The 22,375-nt window shown below is 34.3% G+C and overlaps 1 protein-coding gene across 2 annotated transcripts; it reads left to right on the top strand.

Annotated features, from left to right (window-relative positions):
• Window positions 1–3,624: 3,624 nt before the first annotated feature.
• LOC145586115 (uncharacterized) lies at window positions 3,625–20,479 on the top strand. Of its 2 annotated transcripts, XM_081642860.1 has the most exons (16): window positions 3,625–4,073; window positions 6,859–7,252; window positions 7,336–7,510; window positions 10,959–11,098; window positions 11,300–11,874; window positions 11,977–12,494; window positions 12,578–12,678; window positions 12,755–12,899; window positions 13,246–13,314; window positions 13,395–13,440; window positions 14,492–14,760; window positions 14,990–15,069; window positions 15,176–15,311; window positions 18,459–18,663; window positions 18,748–18,830; window positions 20,012–20,479. In XM_081642860.1, the coding sequence occupies exons 1-16, from the start codon at window positions 3,959–3,961 to the stop codon at window positions 20,144–20,146; spliced, it is 3,186 nt and encodes a 1,061-aa protein (XP_081498986.1). In that variant the 5' UTR covers window positions 3,625–3,958; the 3' UTR covers window positions 20,147–20,479. The 2 variants fall into 2 exon arrangements, with proteins under 2 accessions (XP_081498986.1, XP_081498985.1); XM_081642859.1 differs by having other exon boundaries at window positions 11,300–12,494.
• Window positions 20,480–22,375: the final 1,896 nt, after the last annotated feature.

Raw genomic sequence — 22,375 nt, forward strand, 5'->3', positions numbered from 1 at the left:
GATTCCGTTATATGGTAGTTATTTCTACAGTTAGTGTGTTTTGGTGGTAGTAAAATAATTTTTTTTTTTTAAAGTGGTAGCAAATGTGACACAAGCAGCTTTCCCTGGTAGTAAATGTCAATTTTTCCTAAACAATACGCGTTTCATTGTAAATTAGGAAATACTACGTAAATTATTGTGTTCGAAAATAGGAAATAAATTATTTTAAGAGATATTAGGAAATAAATCCTTTTAACAAAAATTAGGAAACAAATCCTTTTAAATATATATATATATATTTTTTTTTTTGAAGAAAGTTACGAAATAAATTCTTTTAACAGAAATTAGGAAATACGAGTAAATTCTTTTTAACTAATTTTGGTTGGATTATGAAGTGTACGTACATAAATTAAAATACACAAATGTTTAATTAAATCGGATTTACACTAAACTTATTATGTGGCGTGTTCTCACACGTGCCATTCTATTACTACCCACTCCATAACAAACCACATCAATAACAGCAAACCTCCCATCTGATACAAGCCAGCCACATCATAAACTTCAATAACAATTAGAGGATGTACTAATAATGTCTAACAATAACAATCATCCAAATTTAATTTACGAGATAGAAACGATTTTGCAGGAAAAAAAAACACCAAGAATTAACCAAATAATCAGTGAATAATCAACCTATCCAAAGATTCAAACAATTTAGATCCAACATAAAAACTACCGACCCCAACATCACAAAATTAATCATCCGATATAAAAAAAAAAAATTTACAAAGTTTATTAATTGAAAGCTCAATCAAAATCTACAATAGTCCGATTTTCAAAGATTATTACTGTAATTGAAAGCTCAATTAAAATTTATCAAAAAACAAACCTAGGATTGAAGATTGCCTCCTCACGAATACGATTACAGATCAGATTAGATGGCATGACACTGAAGAAATTTAATTTGGTTTTTCTTTGTTTGATTAATTAATTAATAAGGAAGATAAAGTGAGAAACCAAACTCAAGTTATCGGTGTTGTTTTCGCTTCTGAGTTTCAATGTCTCAAACTCCAAACTCGACTATTTATCAAAAAAAAAAAAATCCATTCGCGTTTTATTGTAAATTAGGAAATAAATTATTTGAACTTATATTAGGAAATAAATCCATTTAACAGGAAATAAATTTTTATAACAGATATTAGGAAATAATTTGAAAAGAAGAAAAGAGATAAAGTTTATAAGAGACGTGTACATCAACAGATTAATATATGTCAGGATCTTCCCTAATTTACCTCCAATTTCAACAACTTTATCTCGGAGATTCAATGCCGATTTTATCCATAATTTCACATCAATTGCCGAAAACCTCACAAATTCTCGATCATGCAATGTGATTGTGAGAGCTAAGTGGTGGGATTTGGGAGGAGAGAGAAAGAGTCTGGGAGATCTTCTTTTGAGAGATTCATGCATTTTGAATTATTCTGGGGAAGATTTGGAGAAAGGAACGAGATGAAGATGGAGGTGACAGAGTGGGGTTTTTGGAAATTTCAAGTGGTTTAGGTGAATGAGAGTGATAAATACAGAGGTTTTGTTTACTCTTTTTCTTAGACAAAAGAGTATTACAGTGTTCCACCCAAGCATTTGATACGAGGGACAGAATAAAAATAGAGAATTATTGTACTCCGTATTACCAATTGGTAGTTGGTGCAGTGGTGACTGGTGAATGACGTTGTTTTTGAGAGTTCTGAGGACACTAGTTGGGATTTGGGAGGAGATAATCAACTATCCAAAATTGAGTTCTACACTTCATCCAAATTAGCCCTTACTAATTTCATTCTATTTTTTTTTTTTCCCTTAAGGGGTTAATAAATTCTTTTAATTATACTCCATCCCTTCGCATTAGTTAAACACTTCCCATTTTCAGTTGTTTTATATTAGTTGCAATACTACTATATTTGGAAAAGATTTCCCATTATTAATTACTCTCTCCCACTAACCCTACTCTCACAAATATTTTACTCCCTCTGTTTTTTTATTTTTTTTTATTTGCATCAATTTGATCGACACATTTGTCGAGATGCAATTTTGACCATTAATATTTTTAATTGTTAATTAGTAAAAAAATATAACAAAATTATATTATGAAAGTAGACATTATGACGAATCTAACGATATATTATATAATTATATTTATTTATTTTATAAAGGTGAAAAATTTAAGTCAACCATGGTATGTGAATAGTGCAAAAATCAAAGTGATGCATTTAAAAAAAAAACAAAGGGATTTCTATAATTTCTTTAAATTATGAGTCAAGCCTACTGTTGCAACTAATACGAAATGGGGGGAGTAGTCTCCAACTCTCCATGCCCCCCTAGATATAGAATTTGAGAGATAAGGGGTTATTTTTAATCTTTGTTCCATCCTGCTATATAATCCATGTCTCTTTCATTTTATTTTATCCCTCTAAACAAACATGATGCATAAGTACAACAAATTTGTTTGGATTCATGCCAATTTATACTCTCAATTAGTGAAATGTTATCACACCATATGACTTAGAAATAACTCGACCTGATTATAACTCGTAAGTTATTGACTTGAATCGAACCCTAGAATGACCTTAACTCAGTTTAACCCAAATCAAACCTGACCTATTATTCAACCGATCCAAATGTAACTCAACCTGTTATTTATCCGACTTAAGCCCGACAAGATGTATGACTCGAAGTGACCCGACTCAAACATGACCCAACTCGAACCCGACCCCGCATATGTTACGATATTGACCCGACCCAAACTAACCCAACTCAAATCCGACCTGTTTATCCGAATTGACAGATCTGCCATGGATCAAGTGGAACAAAATTGATCTTCTAAAAAAAAAAAATTTTTTTTTGAACTCCATTGACACATATTGGACCTTCATAGTCCAGGGAAAAAAAAAAAATCTGGTGCACATCTATACTTAGTATTTAAAAAAGCAAACCAAAAAAAAACATGTGTCATTATTCTATTACATTTCCCAATCTTCTTCTTCAGCTCAACGTGCCACATGTCGTATTACATTTTTTATTTTTGATTATACAATTTTTCTTAACTCTTTCATTAAACACTTCATCTTCATCTCCCCTCTTTAATTCAACCTTTTTAATTTCTCTCTTTGATTTTAGTCCCTCCATCTTTTTTCTATTAAGTATCATCTATACTTAGTATTTAAAAAAGCAAACAAAAAAAAAACATGTGTCATTATTCTATTACATTTCCCAATCTTCTTCTTCAGCTCAACGTGCCACATGTCGTATTACATTTTTTATTTTTGATTATACAATTTTTCTTAACTCTTTCATTAAACACTTCATCTTCATCTCCCCTCTTTAATTCAACCTTTTTAATTTCTCTCTTTGATTTTAGTCCCTCCATCTTTTTTCTATTAAGTATCATTTCAATTAAAGTCCCAAAATTTTTATTTCTTTAATTATGTTTTCATTTACATATTACACTCATAATTATTTATTGATATTTTCTCACTCATCTCTCAATACAATTTTCTATGAACAAGCCGTGTATTGCACGGGCCAGAAGACTAGTATATATGAATACAGAACACACTGGGTAGTTGAAATTTCTAGCCAAATTCCCCATTTCGTAACTTTCACACTCAATTTAGAGAAACAAATTCTCCAAACCTAACATTCCGCGCGTTTAATTGGATCATCAATTTCTCAAATTTCCCCCAAATTTGCTTATTCTTCCCTAGTAATTCTTCGATTTCATCGCTTTTTCCCTAGTTTCAATTTTTGTCAGCAATTTTCAATTGATCTTCGTGTTTTTGCTGATCAATTTCTGCTGATTATGAGTAAATTTCTTGAAATTTCCAGCATTTTGCTAATTTTGGATTCTAGTATGAATTGTTGATTGATTTCAGAGATGTTTGTAGAATTCAATTGAGATTGGAATGGTAAATTAGGAGTGGAAATGAGTTCGCAGTCGCAGAGGCGGTTGGTGACTACTCGTGACTTGGTTGAAGAAGCTAAGAAGCGAATTGTCATTCTTTCGATATGTGTTGTTGGTCTTTCTTACCTCATGTCCTGTAAGTTCACTCAATCTTTGCTAGTTCCAGAGTTTTTTCGCTTTCGATTAGCTTCTACTGATTTTTGCTTGCTTGATTTTGTTGAGTAATTGTCGCTTTTAATGATACTTCTATGTTTTACTTGCGTGTTCGGAGTTTGGGACACTGCCGTGATTGTAATTCGTTTCGGGTTTAGGATTATACTGCTTATACTTCGTGCATTTTATGTATGATTGCCTTTTACACTATGTTTCGATAGAGAAAATTGGAGGAAAAGGAATAGAAGAGAAGAGAAGAGAAAAAGAAGGATACACCATCCTTTGTTTGGATACTTGATGCAAGGAGGGATGGGGAGGGAAATGGAAGGGGGCCCCATTATCTTCCCCCTTTAATAAACCGAATCCCTACATTGTTGGAGAGATTCGGAAGGAAAACATGTTGTGAGTTATTGCATCGGTGAAAAGGAAGGATACAACATTTTTTGTTTGGATACTTAATGCAAGGAGGAACGGGGAGGGAAATGGAAGGACCCATAATCTTCCCCCTTTAATAAACCGAATCCCTCCATTGTTGGAGAGATTTGGAAGGGAAACGTGTTGTGAGTTATTGCATCGGTGATCAAAGTTGACAAGTAATTTGAGAATAGTGCATATTTTGTGATATGATGGAATGGAATACAAATTATTTAATTTAAATATTTCGCGGATTATGAAAGTCTCATTCCAATTTTAACGGTCTATTAGTTGTGACTAGAATTGGTTTCGGGTAGAATTGAAATACCCGGGAGAAAATCATTTGAGACGGAGAAACGTTACTTTATAGTTTGGAAATAGTGATAAGATAAGCCTTTACAATATAAAATCATGGATTGCAGGAAGCAAGATATCTGATTTTTATGTTTCAAAGAGTTTATGTTAAATGATTTGCTCCATTTATCATTAATTGGGCATTTAATGTGTTTATTGTGTTATATGATGGTTGTATCTTTCGAATTTTCCTTCTATACTTTTACATGTTATCGTTCATGGACGTGGATACTAGAGTATATAAATTGATTTACTGATACATAATAGGAATTTTCAGATAGGAAAAAAAATTGACTAATTTCTGTTGGATGCTTCTAAGGAGTTTGATTCTTATGGTGAGTCTATGCAACGGAAGATTGTATTATTTTTATGGTATTCTTTTTATCACTTATTGAATTCTTGAATAGCTTTAGGATACCGAGCAAACTTTTTTGTTGCTTCCTATTATGACATATTTGAACATATAATTGTTTTTATGCTATATTACGCTTTTTTCAAGGTATGTGATTGACCATATCTTTCTCATTCCTTTTACATGTAGCTAGACTAGCTTCTAAATATGTGTGATGCACGAGTTGAAGGAAAAAATAGTGTTTGGTTGTTGAGGTTCATAGTTATGGTAGTGGTCAAGTATATAATTACTTAAATTTGGATTCTGTAATTTTAATAAAACTAGTGATTTATACATGGTTATCATATGTAACTCTTATTACTCCATAATCTTGCTTGGTGTATATTGTAGATCAAGTTTAATACTTTCCTATTAATACTAATTTCTTACTTAATATCAAATGCAATATTGTCCTAACAAAAATTTCCTAGCTACTCAATATTGAAATACAATGGCATACTCTATGTTCTCAAAAAAGCCACATTTACGTATTATTTTTTTTTTTCCATATTCTCTCTCTTTTTTTTTTCTTACGCCCAAATATGTTTAAAATTGATTTTACAAAGCTTCGTGCCTATTTATGATACGACGTTTTCCTTTATTTCTGTTCATAAGTATCCAAGTTGTTCGTTTTTGCTATATGTTCACGGATGGTTGTAAACTTTTGTTATGTCTCACCAGAATTAGATCAATTTAATTTAGTTGCTCTCTCATGTATACAGCAAGAGAGAGGTTCCACCCCCCCCCCCCCCCCCCCCTCTTCCCCTTCTATGGAGATTTACCCTTTTCTACTCCACTACCAGCAAAACCCATCTTACGTGTGTTTGGAAAACTCATAATCATATTTTATCTTTCAAGAAATTTTTGTTGATAAGTTGTTTGAAATAAGTTTTTTCTAATAATACAACTTGATGACACTCTTCCTTGAGTAATAGTAGTTTAATATTTAGGCTTTTATCTACTGGGATGTCTTTGAACCAAAAGTCGTGCTTGTGAGATTTGACACTATGGAAGTAACTTAAAAAGCTGATTTCACTCACTGGTAAATGCTTGGTTTTTTTAGCTTAGGAGAGGTTTTTATTTGACAAATCCTTATATCCAACACTTTAAATTCCATTGTGACACCTCACTTATCCCGATCCACATATTTGTGTATTAAAATTGCAAGGAAAGAGGGAAAGCAAAAAAAAAAAAAAAAAAAAAAAAAATTATGTGCTATGTGCCAGAAGAGTGCTTTTGATAAGAGCTCATTCAAAATTAGCATGCAAGTAAATCTATAATATGTATTCATGCAATTGTGAATATGATGTGAAAGAACATTCAAGTATATTTCACATCTCTTGTCCAATTCTAGGATAGGGTCCCCAATCCCCACACCCATAATTTAAACCTTGACATATCTGACATTTGGATGTGTACATAATGTATCAGTCACAACACTTGTACGGATGACTAACCTAGTTCTTAATGAAGAACTTCGTAGTGGATGCTGGAAGCTTAAATGTTATTGCTGTTACTAATTAGCAAAGTTGATTAAATCTTCTTGTCATTGCTATGTTTTTAAGCACACTTATATTCTGCTATTAATTGTTTTGCATTCTTAATGAAGTGACAAGCACCTCAGTTTGGGTGAACCTGCCTGCTGCGGCTGTCCTAGTCATTATCTTCCGCTATTTTTCATTGGATTTTGAGTCTCGGAGAAAAGAGGCAGCTTACAATAACAGGAATACTGAAAAGAGTACAATTCAGGAGAAGCTTCTTGATGTACCTAAAACTGCTGTGAAGAAGGATCAATGGAGAGGGAAAGTTAATTCCCTTCCTGTTGAGGTTGCAATTGACCAATTTACTAGACATATAGTTTCTGAATGGGTCACAGATCTCTGGTATTCTAAACTAACCCCTGATCGGGATGGTCCAGAGGAACTTGTGCAATTAATGAACGGCGTTTTAGGAGAAATTGCATACCGCATGAAACATATTAATCTCATTGATCTTCTGATGAGGTATTTACTTGCATCAACACTTTATGTATTCATGTCCGTTAATTTCAATAATAAACTGCAAATAATATAATATTATGTTGCAGGGATGTAATCCACCTGATCTGTAAGCATCTGGAGCTTTTTCGTGTATGCCAAGCAAAGATTAAGAAGAACTTGGCGTCACTTTCTTTTAATCAACGGGATATGGAGCTAAAACTAGTCATGGCCTCTGAGGATAAATTACATCCACTTTTATTCTCTACTGAGTCTGAACATAAGGTACTCTTCTCAGTGATGTATGTATATATCTGGTACCAAATTATCCAAAAAAGATTCACATAATGTGATAATTTACTATCCATGCAAACAAACCTTATCTTGTAGACAACTAACATTGAAATATGGACTTGCTGAACTCAATATCGGTTGTGTTGTAATACATATGGCTTGTAGCAGATGGTTAGAAATAGAATGGATCGTGGCTAACACGGCATGAAATTCTTCGAAGTATTCGCATTAATGGACTTAATCTTCTTGCATTTTTTACAACATAATATAATTTTTCAAAACATCATGCTTCATAAACTTTATAATATATTAGCAAAACATTTAGGCCAATATGGCAAAAATAATAGATGTAACGTTGAACTTGTGATGATACGCGAGTCACCATTATGTAATAGATGACACGAGGAGGAAGATGTGATTTTTGTTGCGGTGCTACTTTGAAACTGCTGAGTTTTAATTTCAAAGACTATCTTGTGAGTTGGGATCTGGTGTTTTGGGCTGTAGGAGGAGTTCTAGGCTTTGGGAAAGTGCTGTCAAAGTTGTTGCAGTTTCCTCAATAATCAATGTCCCTTTGACATCAAGTCATTCTGAACAAAATTGGCTGCATCTAAATGGTCGGATGCTCAAAGCTCTCCTAGAGTGACATATGGTTGTCCCTGAGAGGTTGTTTCCCAGGTGTACAATCCTTTAGTGGACTTTAGTGTTTTGAAGGCTTATGCTGATGCCATGCTTTAATAGCAATTGCCAATATTTGTTATTTTACTTTATTGGTTATCTGCCTGACTTAATGTGTTAATAGTGAGTTTTGCTAACATATTTATTTATACTGAAATGGCGGATAACTTATAGAGGAGGTTGTTTGTATTGCTCGAGGAATTTTGTGTTTACCCTTTAGAGGTTATGGTTTTGCTGTCTGCTGCAGATTTGTTTCTAGGGGTTTTGTAAGGGTAAGGATAAGAAGTTGTTGTGGCACAATGCTTTCATGACAATTCTGTAGTGTGCGTGGTTGGAATCTCACAGGTCCTTTCAAAAGTTTCTTTTTCTTTTGATTTGTTGTGAGATAGAATCACTTATTTAGTGTCGTCGTGGGCTAGGTGGCTGGGGATTTCAAGACACATTCGATTAGGTAAGTTCAAAGAAATCGGGTTCATCTTTACTTAAATTTTTGGGTGCTGTTATTGCCGAGGCAAAAAAATCACTTCCAAAGCAAAGTATGTATATGCTGCCCGTAATCTGTGAGAATCTAAATATGTCAAACTATTTAATTCGATGAAATACTTTGTTATCTTCTAATAATATTTTGTTGCCAATAACAACTTAATTACTTGATTCCTGCATACACCAAATCAGCAAATGATCTGCATCTCCGCATATACTAAATTACTAAATGTATGCACATATGCATTCTAATAATCAATACGAGTATCAAAACTTGATCAAAAATATGATGATTGCTATGGTTATAAAACCAAAACTTCCAACTGCTACAAAAATGGTCTAACATTTATATAATTTTTTTTTTTAATTTTTTAATTTTTTATTTATTTATTTATTTTTTATTTATTTTTTTTATTAAAAAAAAAGAAAAACAAAATGCATTGGATCATTAATCAACTGAAGATGGGGAAAAATCAAAGTTTAAATTATTAAGGTTTAAAAAATAGCAGATGATAAACATAACTAGTCATCATTCTCTGGAGAAATTTAGCGTATGTCCGAGGAGTTCTATATTATACGATTCATATGCATAACGCCAAAAGATGTACAAAGCTGTAGTTAGTCAAATGTTAATGTCAAACTAAACGAGTATATCATTAAAACTAATAATAAATTAATAACTAAAGGAGTATAAAATCACTGACATGATAAGAAATGAAGAACAATTAATCTAGCCAAACAGCAGCATTAAGATCAATTGAATTTAGTGCCTATTCATCATGGGTTGGATAAAAATTATTTGACTCATGTATAGGCACTTGATACTTAAAACGTTTCAATGATGCTTCTCTATTTCAAATTGGGACAAGTCTATGATGGTGAATAATATAATTTATTGCAGATTTTGATGAGAATAGTAGTTGGAGTTGGAAAGATTTTAATTGGAATATTTAACTACTAACATTATAGGCAACAAATTATTTCATTGAATCAAATAGTTTGACATATTCAGATTCTCAAATATTATGGGCAGCAGGTAGATTATTTGCCTTTGAAGTGATCTTTTTCGCCTTGGAAATATCAGCACCCTAATATTTTGTTTAGAGTACAGCTTGTCCTTATTCTTTTTACTATTCACTCTTTTAGATATTACTATAGTATTTATTTCTTATAATGAAATCTTGTTGAGATTGGGTCTTACCTAAAAAAACTCTATACTTTCATAATTATAGCCATGGATCTAAAGTAGTGTGCAGATAAGGGATGGGAAAAGATAGTAATTAAATTTATGCAATTTTTACACTTTAATTGTAACTTATACATGGTGAACTGAAAGAAAATTCCTAATGGGTGAAAAAAGAGAATTGGAGAGATTAGAGCTGGGATAGATATTCTTGAGGGCAGATTTGAGTCATGTAGTATGAATTACCATGTTATGCTGTATCCTTCTATTCTGGTAAGCCTTAACAATGTGAAAATTCTCTTGTACAACAGCAACAATATGAATAGTCATTCAATACTCCCCATGAATAAAACTTTCTTTTATATATGTTACTTAAATAGCTGGAGACTAGAGAGAAATGGCACTGCCTTAGTATACTCAAAAATATATGCCCAACTGTCCCATTGCATAAGGACTTTGAAATTGATTTCCTACAAAACTCATTGTCATTTAACTTCTGTTTTAGATACTGATTACTGTGGAATTGGGGGGCATTGTGTAAATATAAAATCTTTTTTGTTTTTTTTTTTTGGGGGGGGGGGGGGGGGGGGGGGGGGGGGGGGAGGGGAGGAGATGTTGTCTTGCTATTGTATTATCTTTCTTGCAGGACACAAGTCTTTTGTTTATCTTTTAAAGTTGAAATTTGTTCATAATTTGGGGGCTGGGGCTTGGGATCAAATATGCATCTTGAGTTTGCCATATGTATTTAAAAAATATATCATATAACTGGTTTTGCAGCGTAGGAAAGGATTTTGAAATTGATTTCCTACCAAACTCTTAATTATTTAAAATCTTTGTAGGCATGTGCAGCTAGAATTTTAAGGGATTGTCTGTTACTGATTATCGTGGGATTGGGGGGCATTGTGCAAATATACATTCTTTTTGTGGAGTGTGTTGGGGGGTGGGGAGGGAAAGCTGTCCTGCTATTGTTTTCTCTTTCTTGCATGACACTAGTCTTTTGTTTATCTTCTAAAATTGAAATTTATTTATAATTTGTGGCTGGCTTTGGGGTCAAATATGATTTGCCACATGAATTAAATAAATATATTATATAAACAGGTTTTGCAGCACATAATGGACGGTCTTTTATCTCTTACTTTCAAACCTGAGGATCTGCAGTGTTCTTTCTTCCGTTCTGTTTCTCGAGAGCTTCTTGCTTGTGCTGTGTTTCGACCAGTGTTGAATCTGGCCAACCCAAGGTACTGAAGGAATTGAGCAGTTTGAAGATTGTATTTTTGTGTTTTGCTTTTGTTTATATGAGGATTTCTGGTTTGTGTTCCAGCGATGTGTATCAATCTCTCACAAACATCTCTTTTGCCGGATCTGCACTGTATTGTTTGTTGATGTTAAGGTCATATTCTTACTTAATTTTGTTTTTTTTTTTCTTGATGCTGTTGTAGATTCATTAATGAAAGAATTGAACAAGTAGTGATATCTGCGAGAAAGAAAAATGGAGAAGCTGCATCAAAAAACAATTCTTCGCTACCAAAGCAAAATGGAGGTACTTCTGATGACTTTTCTCCGTTTCCAGATCCATCTGTCTCGGGCGTTGAACTTGTTCAGCTTAAGAGCAGCCAGTCTACAAAGTCTATGGATAAACTTGACAGAGAGAAGGTGCATAGTGAAGATGCTTCTAAGGATCCTTTACTGTCAGTTGATACTCGATCTACCCGTTCTTGGAGTTCTCTGCCTTTAGGCTCTACAGCTGCAGCTGGTAATCATATTGATCGATCAAGCTCTGGAGGTGAATGGGGTGATATGCTGGATTATTTCTCTCGCAAGAAGAAACAGGCTCTTGCTCCTGAACATTTTGAAAATATGTGGTCAAAAGGGAGAGATTACAATGATAAAGACGCTCAAACAGTGAATCATGTTCATCCAGAGTCTTCGATAAGGAGATCTGATGCAGTTAATTCTTCAAAAGCCTTTGCAAAACAGAAGGAAAGTGGACGGAATATTGTATCTGCAGAGAGAGGTAATATTCTTCCTGTTTCCAATATGAGGCCCCAGTCTGAAACCATGTACATCCATGCTGATAGTAACATGTTGACTCCACCTCCTCTTACATCTGATGAAGATGATGAGCACAACATGTCTTTAGACGAGACAGATATGCTAAGCAGTAGTCAAAGTTCCTCAGGTGATGAAGAAAATAGAGTCACGGGTCTAGATTCTCCAACCACCAAAGTATGGGATGGTAGAACTAATAGGAGTTCCGGTGTCTCTCATATTCACCATCCACTCGAGGGCTTAGAGGGAAAGAAGGGAAAGGGTAATAGAAGGCAGCACCAAAAATTGCATAGACAACAAAGTGGTCGGAAAAGGTCTAGATTAGGCAGTCAAAAGGTGCCATTGTGGCAAGAGGTTGAGAGGACAAGCTTCTTACCAGGAGATGGACAAGATGTACATCCTTTGAAACCTAACGAGAAAGATGATGACTCTAGTGATGATTATGACATGGAGATTATGGGTAGACTTCAGAGCGGAACTACTGCTTCTTCGTCTGCTTCATTATTACCTGGAAGCTTTACATCATCTGTTAGCTCCTCACAAACTGCATTCTTAGGTGATACATTTTTCAAGCTGAGATGTGAGGTATTTATGGTGATCACCGGCTTCTTTTTAGGGATTATAAATATTAATGTATATACTTTTTGATGGCTATGCATTCTTTACAGGTTTTGGGTGCAAATATTGTTACAAGTAGCTCCAAAACCTTTGCTGTATATTCCATATCAGTCATAGATGCTGAAAGAAACAGTTGGTCGATCAAAAGAAGGTACTTAATACTTTGGATTGTGACATTGTCAACTTTGCAACTCCTTTCATTAGCTAAAATAGTTTGCCTTTGATAGATATCGACATTTTGAGGAGCTACATCGACGTTTGAAAGAATATCCAGAGTATAATCTTCATTTGCCGCCGAAACATTTTCTGTCAACTGGTCTTGATGTGCTTGTAATTCAAGAACGCTGTAAATTGCTTGATCAGTATCTGAAGGTTTTGTGCTCTTTCCTCCTGTACCTTTTTTCTTGTATTCTTCTGCCATTCATAATTTTTTCATTAGGTTGGAGTTTATTGCATAGATTGATTACGCAGATTTGTTACTTGGTTTGTTGGAGTAGTTCTGCTTACCTAGCTGATTGCTATGTAATACAATGTCATCATGCTGGTTGTTGCAGCACACTATCTGCGACTATGCCTGCATGTTTCGAGCAATAGTTTACCGAGGACTAGCGTCATACTGTCTCTTTATTTAAGCTCCTCTTGCTAAATCACTTTATTTCTAATCGTTTTCTTCCTTTAAATTTTTAGTAACTCTTTCATGTTTTTGCTTGTTCCTCAGAAGCTCATGCAGCTTCCAACTATTTCAGGATCGATTGATGTATGGGATTTCCTAAGCATTGACTCTCAGGTTTGCTATTTCTAAAACTTTGTGTTACAACTTGCCTTTGTTCTGTTTATGAGCTCTTAAAACTTTTGTTGATTGTACAGACGTACACATTTTCCAGTGCCTTTTCCATCGTTGAGACATTTTCAGGTGAATTATTTCTTTATCAATAAAGTATATTTGACCTTTTTTTCTTCTCTAGATGTTCAGCACAAATGAGAAAAACTTTAGCTGTAATAGATTTTCTATTGCTTTTTTTATTTGGTGGGGGGGGGGGGGGGGAGGTTGAGATTTCTCACCTTCCACATCACACATTCTCATTTAATCATATTTTTCAATAAATAACAAAATGATTAAAATCATATGTTTCACAGTTGTTGACATGTTGACTTTTGACACTATTTACAAACTCAACTTTGACTTGGTGTTGTGATTTATAAATAAGAAAAAACATGGTTATACTTATGTGGGATCTTGCTAGATTCTAGCGGTGATAAAAATCGGCTAGGCCTTAGTTCAAAATCTTGTGCCAAAGAAGTGGGCTTTTCAGGTTTTTCTGGCAGGCTTGAATACATTTTTAGGGTTGCCCGAACACAATTTTTTCTGGGGCCACTGTTGATCACCTCTACTAGATCTCTCTCATTGTTTATTTTCAAATAAATTTTTACTTATCAACTTGTAGAGACTTTATGATTGAATTTATTGAATGGAAAAGAACCTCACTTTGTTTTCGTTTGATGTTCCTACTTTCCATTTTGAGGTGAATTTATTTGATGTATCCGTTTCAAAAAAAGGTTCTAATTTTGGCAAACATATTTTACCGTCCTACCCCACAATATTACACCTTTTCAGACTCTCTTTTACTTTATCAAAATTCTCTTATACTCCCACCTTTTCACACACTCTCTCTTACTTTATTCACCTTTTTTTTACACCCATTCATCTTTCACACTCTTTTACTTTATCTACCTTTTTCTTGCATTGATCCACCTTTTCCAACATTCTCTCTTACATTATATACCGTTTCCTTATACCCACTCACCACTTTTAGAAACAAGAGTCAAGGATTACATTTTCGAAAATAGATGGAGTAGTTAGTTTTCACTCTTTTAAAACAATTTGAAACAAAAATTATCCACCCTTAATTTTCATACTTTTCCTGACTACTTTTACTTGGTGTTGCTACTATGGAATATTTCAGTTAAGCCACAAGAAAACAGTGCGAGTATGTCCTGTATTGGTGGCCCAAAAGTGAATCACTTACAACCTAGGAGTAATCATGCAGAATCTGATAACAAAGATCAATTACCCCGAAAAAAGCCTAAAGAGTTTGGGAAACTTGTGGAGAGTTCAGGTGGAGATTCAGATAACAGAATTCAGAATATTGAAAGAAAGGGGAATGAAGGTGATCAGCGGCAAAATATTGGAAGAGAAGGAGATACGTCTGATGATCCAACGATTCCTATGGAGGTACTAACAATTGAACTTACTGACGTCTTTATTTAATCATCATTACTTTGTATGGAAAAAAATTGAGTGAAAATCAAGTATGTTGCTGTGGAAGACTCGTATTGGTATTTTAAAACCGGCCTAGTTACTATGTTCTGCTATTAAGTCTGATTTTTTTGGGTTCTTTCATTTCTTTTTTTTCTTTTCTTTCTATTTCATTGGTTCACTGACTGACTTCCTTTGATTTCAGTGGGTGCCACCAAATCTGAGTGTCCCCATATTGGATTTGGTAGATACTGTGTTTCAGCTGCAAGAAGGAGCTTGGATCAGGTATTCTAGGAATCTTATAATACTACCGTACTTTACTTTTGGGCCCAAGATTGTATGTTGCTTCATGTGTAAGCATATCCTCTCCTATTTTTGTGCTATATGATAGGCGGAAGGCTTTTTGGGTGGCCAAACAAGTGTTGCAGCTCGGGATGGGTGATGCACTTGATGATTGGTTGGTTGAGAAGATCCAGCGTTTACGCAGGGGATCTGTAATTGCTTCAGGGATTAGACGAGTTGAGCAGGTAAGAAATTTTCTTCTTTTTATGTATCATGAACTTACAACATTTGTCTTAGCTTTTTTGAATGTTGTAATGTCTGTAGAATGGTGGAAGAGTATTGGTTACAGATGCTTACTAATTCGAGTTCTGATAAGTTATTTCTTTAATTGTGTTTAATGAAATCTCAATGTCATTGTCCTAGTGTTAATTATGCGTGTGATGTAGGGATTCCTTGCCAATTTTGAAGCCAATGTAGGGCTAAAGTAGTGGAGCAGTCTCCTGTTCTTATTGTTGTATGCTGTCTAACAAAAAAATCAACATTTTGTATTTCCTGGGATCACTCACTATAATCTCATCACGTTATTTTTGATCAATTGGTCTCTCTAAAGTAATAAAAACGTAAACCATTCTAATAACCACCATCACCTTGCAAGCATGGAGTTGTTTTTAAGCAAATAGGGGTGCTGATAGTAATTAGTAAGTTTGTAACCTTAATTGCACTTTGATTGATAAAGCCAGAAAATTAGATAGCCTTTTGGGCCAGTAGTACTAGTCACTAGAAAGTAGAAGGGTTAGTAATATTAATAATAAGGATTTTACCTGCCCTTTCTTTCTGGTTGGCAACTCCATGGCTGGCATGAGGATTGGATTGTTGTTTTCTCAGATTTCTTTGGCAACTCCATGGCCGAAATGTTGCTCGTGAATAAAGGGGGAAATATTGGAACTTGTTTATGTGACATCCCAGTATATTAATAAGGAACTTCTTTCTGGAATAATGGCTTCCTTGTTCCTGCCTGTTTAATAACAAACCCTCAAGATCCTGGGTTCTACACCTATTACTTTGCAATAATCCATTAGTGCAAGGTTGCAGGCTCTTGCTGCTCTATCTTATGTCACTCAATGGGTCAATCATCCTGTTTAGTGGTGTAATATAGGAATAGGTTCCACCAGCACCCCCGCTTTTTCCTGGGATGTGCTTAACAAGTTCCCTATTAGGTAATTAAATGAGCATGGCTTACTTTGATGCAGTAATTATTTACAGATATATATTAAACCGAATTGAATTGACTAAAGGACTCTTACTTACCTGGACTTCTGAATTTGTAAACGTTCTAGTATTCATATGCTACTGCTTAACCTGTCATTGCATTTTAAAAAATTGTGCAAGTCACGCAGAGCAGGAACATGCTAGGACAAGCTTATTGTATTTACTATATTACATTCTATGCAGCTTCTGTTTATTGTAATATTGTCAACATTTTGTCAAGCTTCTGTGGTGCGATTTTTGTCTGAAATTGGATAGAGTGACCTTTGCTTGTTCACCTGTCCACTGTATAAGCTTATAGCATATATGAAAAGCATCTGCAGTTTGAGTTTTCTGTCTGTGAAATCAGTTAGGGTGAGTTCTCACCTGTTTTCTGTTATAAGGAGTAGCATATATGAAATGTGTAGGGAGAACCCGGCGTCAAAATTATTATATGAGGTTCTTGCTCGATGCTAAGTATCATATTAATGTAGACCCATTTCCTCATATGCATGATAAGCTTCTCCCTGTGAATAGCAGGTGTTCCACTGTTTGAATTAGAGGCATTAAAGCAGTGTCTGGTAACACATTTAAAGCTAATATTATCTTTCCTAATGTCAAATGTATTACATCTGAATATGATGCCGCCTAGATAATAAGGCGGGGCCGTGGGAGGGATAAGAAAACCTTTCTAGTTAAGCATTGAGTGCTTGAGTTTGCCTGCCATGATTTCTGCTACATTTTATACATATTTGACAACAAAATTCTGATTTATGCCAACAAATCTTTATGGTGACTTAATACTGAAAATTTCTGTGACTGGTGGAGCATAGGGAATTGTTGAACATCATAGAACACAAATGGATCATTGGGTGGAACCAGCGAATTGAAAAGTCGATACTAGAGTCCCTTTGGATACTATGTTTCCTGAGAAGTCAATCAATTAATCAAAGCCTTAATCCCATAAGTGGGGTCAGCTACATGAACCAAAAGTGATTATTCCGTGTAGTCATCAACAAAAAACTTCTTTCTCCATCCCTCACAATCAAATACCTCATTCTCATGCAAATCCATATGCTTCATATCCTTCTTAACTCCTTCCAACCAAGTTATTTTCGGTCTCCCTCTACCTGGTTTAATTTCTCCATGATCCCACTCTTCGTACCGGTGCACCCTGGGGTCTCCATCTTACATGCCTGAACCAACGCAGGCGACTTTCTCTTAGTTTCCTCAAAATTCATGGCTAAAAATATTCATTGCTATTTTTCGGGCATTTTTTGTAAGATTGATATTGCATGTGTTTCTTTGAAACTATGTGTTCACGTGTTGTCTTTTGTAGTGTGGGGTTAAGATATTGATTCATACTGGATTGGGAGAGAAGGATGGAAGAATGGTAGGAAGGAAAGTGGTATCTGCCTAAAATAGGGTACAGTGGTAAGGGTTGTCCCATCTGTCTGCACAGATTTTAGAATATTACTAACATCCTTTCTCCACTAGAAGGTATTGGGTGCGGCAAGCCGCACCTAAGAATTTATGCGGCAAGTATATATGATATGTAGTATTTGGTGGAGGTTATGTATTATTTGATAGAGGATATGTATAACTTGTTGGAGGATATGTGTTATTTGATACAGGATACGTAAAGGTTGTTGGGGATATATATTATTTGTTGGAGGATATGTACAGTTTGTTGCCGCACGAATTGTTTATTGTGTCATTATGCCTGAGCTATGAGGCAAAACTTTATTTACTTGTTTACGGATGAAGCTATCATCAGTGAATAATAGCAAGCTCTTTTTCGTTCCTCTCCGCTCCATTCTATTAAAAAAGAATGAGTTTAGCTGGGCTTAGAATGTATGTACGATAGCTAGGAGAGAGGTGCCCAACAAGTGAAAGCAAGGTTATAAGCAACCTCTGGAATGTCCATCCAGAATTACAAGTGCAAATATTTCTGAATAAGATTAACGGGAAATGTGTCACCTCTCTTTAAAAACAATGGCCATGAGTTACGAATAATTATGTGTCTTCTGATTTACAGTCTTTATCTGATTTGCTGAAGTTGTCATCGTCTCTGTCATTAAGTAGATGTTTAATACTTGGAAATGAACTTAAAGACACTTAACACTTGGAAATAAACTTGTATGCAGATACTTTGGCCAGATGGAATATTCATCACAAAGCATCCTAATAGACAAAAACCACCTACCACTGATAGCCCGTCTCAGAATTCTTCTCATGGCCAGCCTCCTGATGGGATGTCATCACCAAAGGCAGAGAATTTTGAGAATAATGCTGAGCTTCAAGAGGAGGAAGCTGATAGACGTGCCAAATTTGTCTATGAGCTAATGATTGGTAAGTTATATAATAGAAATGTATGAGCACACCTGGGTATTATCATGCATTGTGAGATGATCAAAACCTGAATTTTTGTTTCAGATAATGCTCCTGCCGCTGTTGTAAGCATTGTTGGCCGTAAGGAGTATGAACAGTGTGCTAAGGATCTGTATTACTTTCTCCAGGTAATTTATTGTAGTTGGAGAAATATTGTTCGTGCTGTACATTTAATTTTAATCTCTCCTGCATCTTTGGCTGAGTAATTCTCCTACCTGTATCACGAGATGCTCAAATGAAAAGTATGACTAAACCAGGCGTAACGGTAATGTGTGCATCGAGGCATGCTAATTTGTATTGCTGTGGACATGAGCATGTATAAAAAAATTAAAAAGACGGTAAAACCTTAATCTGTCTTTGAAGCATGAATTCCTCTGAATGTTTTTTTTTTTTTTCCCTCTGTTGGCTACTTTGCTATCAAGTCCCGTCGTCTCGACAATGCAGTTCATTAGTTCGCATGAAAGTTAAAGTCCACCTTTGAAATGGGGGAAGGTTTATATAATTATAGCAAATAAGTGGTTTTCATCACTTTCAGGATAATTCGTCTATGCAAAAAATAAAAATAAGAAAGTAAATGAAATAAATTAATATATCAAGGTTACTTAAAGAAAAAAAAATAATGATTGCTGAAGGACACTTCAATTTGACGAGTGGCTATAGATTGCCAGAACTTAGCCTTTCTCCATTCGACTTAGGGAAAGTATGCTCCTTGCTTGTCCTCTGGGGGTGGTTGATTTATGGGAGTTATCAATTATTATAGATACTTTAAACCCTAAAATTGGCTTTTTAAGTAGAGGAAGTTGAATGATTGATTAATTGAATTGTTTTGTGGAACCAGTGACTCCATCTTGGTATCTGGGGTTACTTCCCAGTTCCCTCCGTTTCTCGGCTGTCTTGTTGTGTCATGTTGTTAAGCTTTCAGCTTTCTGATATTGTCAATTATAGCCTTAAGTTATATAATTGGATATTTGAGGTAAAGTAAATTTCTCTCTAATAAGATGTGTAATAAAATATCTTTCTGATTGTCATTTGGTATTTTAACTTACCTGAGTTACCTCTCCTGTGTGGTACTGCTTGTCCAGTGGATGTTATTTTTGCTGCTTTTGTGGGGTTTTATTATTTGAGAAACATCTACTAGTACATATGATGCATTTTATTATGGAATGAAATCTATAAACCATGTGAAATATTTAGCGTCGAGTAGCTGCACAAGTAATTGATTTATTAGAATCTTTTTTATCCTGTTCCTATTTCATCAATATAACAAGAGGACAACTGCAAGTTTTCTGATATTGTTTGTGCTTGGCAGTCATCTGTTTGTCTGAAACAGCTTGTCATGGATCTCCTTCAACTCGTGCTTTTGTATGCATTTCCAGAGCTAGATCATGTTTTTAAGCCGCTACATGAAGAAAAACACAAGTTTGGAGAATTCAAGGCTGCTTGAAAGTTTTGCAAATATCTGCGAAAAGCCATACAAAAACATGATCTAGCTCTGTTTGAAATTTCTAGAATATCCGTAACATGTGTAAATCTTGACAGCACAAAGTGAGTCCCTAGTTCTTTCATTGATTGGACTGCTGAGTTATGTAAATTTTGAGGATATTTCAGATGAACCACAGCAAGTTGACCTTTACCACAATGTAAGTGAAAGCCACTGATTAAAGCACTGAATTGTGCTTAAAAAGTGTAATGTAAATTTGAATATGTTTCAGATACATCGGAAACCTTGTAGATCAATCACTAGATTCAGTTCCTGCTCCTATATGGGATTCATTTCCTTTCTATTGCAGGGCAAATCTTTAAATGTGCTGAACCAAACGTCGATGTTCAAGTTTTGTTTTTATGCTCCCACAGGTGATAACAATACTCCTACTCGAATATAATTGTTCTCCCGACAAGCCATTGATGGAGAAGTGAATGACACAATTACATCCCCAGTCTAGATAGTAGATACTAGAACAAAGTGATTTCACCTTTCCCCATTGTAATACAAGATTTACAACTTTACAAGCACATAACAGCTCAATATGGTGATAAAAAATAATGGCTAGTACTCGTACAACTTCTGCCATATTGTTCACTTTATATGAGGTGATTTATGCGAATATTATATTGTGACAAATGGTAGCAATATACACTACCTAAAATTAGTATTATTTCTAAAAATAAAAAAATAAATAAAAGAAAAATAAACTGAAAAAAATAAAGTCTCATACATAACATACTTAAGAAAGATATGGATGATGTGTGCACACGGCCTACCACGTAAGAGTCACATGAACCAGCCGTGGTTTGCGGTCAGCTTCTTCATAAATCATTTTCATCATCCAAAAAAAATGATTACAATTTTTATTAATTTTTATACATTTTATATAGAAATGTCCCCATTCAAGTTGGTTAGGATGTTATTATTGTCTCCTTTGGTAAGTCGAGGAAATGAAGATGAATTTGGTGTCGATTATTAATTCACTTGCTTTGTTGTCTTAGCTAGAGATGGAAATGGGTCGGGTAAGTCGAAAATTACTTGATTTGGTATAAGCCCATCATAAAGCCTAATACAACACAAAAGGAATATCAGTAGATTATGGTCTAATTTCAACTCGCTTATTTTATTCACGTTTATTTCATGGTTCATTTTAGACACGATTCACTTAAGCACGAGATAAGTTGACCTTACATGTAGACCTATATGGCATAGTCTTAGCCATAGAGAAGCCAATAATGTATCTAAAATTAAAGTTATTTTAGCTTACTACCTCTAATGTTTCTTATTGATTTTCTTACTTATTCAATCGCCGCATATCATTATAATTGTAATGTTCTCTTTTGCTTTAGAAAAACTTAGACTTCATTCAACTTGCCTAATTTTCACTGATTTCAAAAAAATTGAATAAAATTAGTCAATGGTATACAGCAAAATATACGAGACATATTGAAGTTAAAATAAATGTTAGTTAGTTAAGATGAGTGAAAATCAAATGAATAGGAGTATGCCCTTATGACCTGTTTTTTTTCACTTGAATTTATTTAATTTTTTTTTTTAGACTTAATTGATCATGATAGAAATTTTTTTTAGCACACACCACATTGATCATGATAGAAATAGATTTAATAAACTTAACTACTAAATATAAATGTAATTTTAATTTTAATTTTTAATTCAAAATTGTCATCGGAGGTCTAAAGGCAACAAGATTAAATAAGACTGAATTTCTTATCTTTTGAAATTAAGGGGTGACATTGAACGACATTGTTGTGGAATTTGTGGAAATCTAATCTTTGAGAAAGCAAAATTTAAAAATACTCTACATGTGCATGAACCAAAACATGATCGAGACTAGTGTTCCTCACTATTCGTAGCCCATCAACATCTACTGACCCAACCATATCATTATGACTTCACCCCCACAATCAAATTAAGAGGCTCCTCTTTCTTAGCCCATCAACCATAGCCATTGGCCAACTTCTTAATTAATTTATAAATATTTATATACTCCACAAAATTATTTTTTTGAAAGAACTCCACAAAATTTATACTACTACGTATAATTATATTAATATAATAAATGTTACAATTATATTTATATATCTACACAACACATTATAGAAACAAGATATATATTTTGTGGACCATTTTATATTTCTATAGAAACATTACCACTTAATATGTACA

The sequence above is a fragment of the Chenopodium album genome, chromosome 16 (genome assembly GCF_948465745.1).
Source record: "Chenopodium album chromosome 16, dcCheAlbu1.1, whole genome shotgun sequence".
NCBI classification, from domain to species: Eukaryota; Viridiplantae; Streptophyta; class Magnoliopsida; order Caryophyllales; family Amaranthaceae; genus Chenopodium; species Chenopodium album.